Source organism: Camelina sativa, chromosome 17 (assembly GCF_000633955.1).
Source record: "Camelina sativa cultivar DH55 chromosome 17, Cs, whole genome shotgun sequence".
In the NCBI taxonomy this organism is placed as follows: domain Eukaryota; kingdom Viridiplantae; phylum Streptophyta; class Magnoliopsida; order Brassicales; family Brassicaceae; genus Camelina; species Camelina sativa.
In genome coordinates this window covers 30,809,468-30,813,353 of record NC_025701.1, presented here as the reverse complement: position 1 = coordinate 30,813,353, position 3,886 = coordinate 30,809,468, and the positions used below count along the sequence as shown (strand labels likewise).

The window sequence follows — 3,886 nt, the reverse complement described above, 5'->3', positions numbered from 1 at the left end:
TTTTTTTTTTTTTTTTTTTGGACAAACTAAGTTTTCATTAACTGGTAATAAAGAGTTACACTCCATTAGAGGAGGAAAGGTTACGGGCCATTAAGGCAAGCTTAGCAACAGAATCAGCTGCAGCATCCCAAGCTCTTGGGATAAAATTATAAGAGATAGAAGCAAAGGAGGACTTTAACAGAGCTATAACATGGAGGATCCTCTTGAGTTCTGTAGTACTATCCTTTGTATTGATGAGTGTCATAAGGATTTTGGAATCCGAGAACACTGAAATATTTAAGTCGCCATACATCCCTGCAGCCATGGTAAGAGCACTGCAAACGGCTAAGGCTTCTGCTACCAAGGCAGAGCCCACAAAATCTCTAGAAGTAGAGAAGGATGATGAAATATGGGTGAGCGGGTCTTTGAATACCCATCCTAAACCACATTGACAAGAAGTGGGTGACCAAGCAGCCTTCACAAAGCAAGAGAAGCTCGAAAGAAGAGGTTCCTGGTTCTGTGGAGGTGGTAAGGTACGTTGAGGTTTGGGATCTTTTGCTTGTGCCTCATACCATAATCTGGCTTCTCTGATAGCCTTGGTCGATGTGTCCTTCTCGGTAATCACTCGATCCTCGAAAACTAGGCAGTTTCTTGCTTTCCACAAAAGCCAAAAAATCCAGGGGAAAATAGGGGTGGAGGCAATACCTGTTGGGGGGAGGTTCTGTATTAGCCCTGCAGTCTTGATAAGGTGACAGATGGAGGTGGGGAGGGGGTTGTCAGTAGGCTTCATCAGCCCCGGAGTCAAATCCAAAACTTTGGCTGCGTAGGGGCAAAGCAAAAAGATATGCAGTTCATCCTCCAGTATTCCACATCTTTTGCATAAGTTAGCAGAGCCTATGCCTCGTTTAGCAAGATTGGAGCCTAAGGCGAGCGCATTATTTGTGACTTTCCAAAGAAAGCTTTTTAGTTTTGGTGCAGTCTGCAGATTCCAGATGCTACTCTGCCAATTGAAGGATGGAGAGACAGAGGTTGATTCAGATAGGATAGCTTTTGCATAACCTGATTTTGTTGAGTATACTCCTGACTTTTCCGGAAGCCAGGCTAATGAATCTCGATGCCGGTGAGTACTGGTGATTAATTTCCTGATCATGTCCTCATACTGAGGTAAGTGGTTACGAATAGCATTGACATTCCACTCATTAGTGCTTGGACAGAGGAGATCTTTTACTTTGAGGGATGCATTATCTTTGTTTGGTGGTCCTATAGGAGTTAAAGGTCGGGATGTAGAGAGCCAGGAATTATTCCATACGTCTATGTCCATCCCGTCTCCTATGGTCCAGCCGAGGCCTTTTCGAAGAATTTCCCTGCCAAGCAGAATGCCTCTCCACCCATGGGAAGCTGATGATGGAGCTGACGGAGCATCCATGAAGCTAGTGGAGTGACAATACTTTCCCAGTAACACTCGCCAACAGGGAGGTCGGTTCTTTCAAAACTCCCCAGCTGATCTTTGCCAGCAAGGAATCATTGAAAGCTTCAATATCGCGGAAACCAAGCCCTCCTGCATATTTCGGTTGCGTCATTTTGTCCCACGCTACCCAGCACATTTTTTTCTTATCAGGTTTGTCGTCCCACCAGAACCGAGTGAGAACTGATTGAATTTGCTTGCAAAGTGAACTTGGGAGTTTGAAGCATGACATTGCATAAAGAGGCATTGCTGCTAAAACAGACTTTAAGAGGACCTGTTTCCCAGCGCTAGAGAGGAATTTTGTGGACCAGCTGTGAGCTTTTTGCCTGATTTTATCGACGATAGAGGAGAAGATATCTCTTTTCTTTCACCCAAAATGCTCTGGTAGGCCAAGATATTTGCCTATGCCACCCTCCGTGCCGATTTGCATAGTTTCCTTTACTCTGTTTTTGCATTCCAGTGACGTTTTGACTGAAAACGTTATAGAAGATTTTTGTCGATTGATGCATTGACCGGATGCTTTTTCGTATGTCTCAAGAATGTGAGTAAGAGTTGCACAGCAGGTGGGAGAAGATTTGCAGAAGAACATCGTGTCATCTGCAAAAAGAAGGTGGTTGACTAAAGGACTTGCTCTTGCTACTCTGATTCCTGACAGGGTGCCTTTTTGCTGAGCTTTTGTACATAACCCTGAAAGAACTTTTGTGCAGAGGATGAATAAATAGGACGACAGCGGGTCCCCTTTTCGAAGACCGCGTGAGAGTGTCACTCTACCTTGTGGGATTCCATTGATTAGGAAAGAATATGATACAGAGGTAACACATGCCATGGTCCAAGCGATCCAAGTCTCATGAAAACCAAATCGGGTAAGCACCGCCTTTAGAAAGCTCCACTCTATGCGATCATACGCTTTGCTCATGTCAGTTTTTACTGCCATGGAGCAATATTTCTTGGCCTCCGAGGTACGAAGGAAATGGAGAATTTCATGCGTGATAAGTACGTTATCTGAAATGGCCCGATTAGGAACAAAGGCTGACTGGTGAATGGAGATAAGCTTGGGAAGCAGTGACTGGAGTCTCCCTGTGATTATCCTCGCGATGATCCTTTAATGAGTATTACATAAGGCTATAGGGCGATAATCACTTACTTTTCTAGGAGCTGTGATTTTAGGGATCAAACGGATGTGAGTTTCGTTCTGTCTGGGGTCCAAAACATTTGTCTCAAAGAAAGATCGAACATCTCGCGAAACATCCTTGCCAATGAAGTTCCAGTACGCTTTATAAAAGCTTGAAGAGAATCCGTCAGGCCCTGGGGCTTTGCTTGGGTTTATAGAGAAAGCTGCTTCCTTGATCTCCTGATCATCTGGGATTGTTATTAGTTTCGCATTGGTTTCTGCCGTGATCTTGGGCTGTAGGGCTTGTTCAACAATGCTGAGGTCTGTGTTCGAGTTAGAGGTGAAGATATTTTGGAAGTAGTCAGCGATGACTCTTGCGATGTGATCCTCTTCATGCACTTCTTCTCCTTGTTCATTCTCTATTACTGAGAAGGAGTTTAGTGCTCTGCGTCCTCTTGTTATAGCATGGAAATATGCAGTGTTTCTGTCTCCTCCTTGGAGCCATTGTATACGACTTCTCTGGAGCCTATAGCTTTCTTCTAACATGTAAGCTTTGTCTAAGGACTCTGTAAATCGTGAAATTTCTTCCGGGTCCGGTATGGTTGCGGAGAGAGCTTTTTCTAGTCCTTCCTGAAACTCTTTTATGGCCTTACTACTATTAAACTGCTTCTCTTTAGTCCAGGAAATGATCTTTAGGCGACAAAGGTTGAGCTTTGTCAAAACAGAATCTTCTTGGGATAGGTTCCAAGCTTTCTTTATGATGTCTGTTACCTCTGTTTGTTCGGTTAACCTTCTGTCAAAACGAAAAATGCCGCGTTTTTTCCTTTTCAGCACGTTGAAGTAGGTTACTAGGGGGCTATGATCTGATCCCCCAAAGCGGAGGTAGCGGCAACGGCCTGCTGGATAAGCTTCTGACCAGGAACACTTTGCTAGTGATCTGTCTAAACGACATTTGACAAAGTGTGTGTACCTGGTTCCTCTCCAAGATAAAGGGCAGCCCGAATGCTTAAGGTCCCATAGCCCATTTTGGGACACAAAGTTACGAAAATTTAGAAAGGAGCCCTCCCAGCGTGCAGGACCTCCTTGCTTTTCTGAGTTGTCCAATATGTCATTGAAATCTCCTGTGAGAAGCCAAGAAGAAACTCGGAGAATCCCCAACTCAGAAACTTGGCTCCAAAAGGCAGCTCTATTCTCCATGCTAGGAGGACCATAGACAAAGGTGATGTAAGAAGAGACCCCTTTATACTTAATTTCAGTGTCAATCATATTCACTGATGAGTGAAGAATTGTGACTTCTACAGAATCTTTCCAAAGGAGAGCCAGACCACCAC

The 3,886-nt window shown here is 44.3% G+C and overlaps 1 protein-coding gene across 1 annotated transcript; it reads right to left on the bottom strand.

The window, feature by feature from the left end:
• LOC104759954 lies at positions 56 to 1,405 on the bottom strand. Its single transcript, XM_010482816.1, has one exon. It carries the CDS (start codon positions 1,403 to 1,405, stop codon positions 56 to 58), a length of 1,350 nt encoding a protein of 449 aa, XP_010481118.1.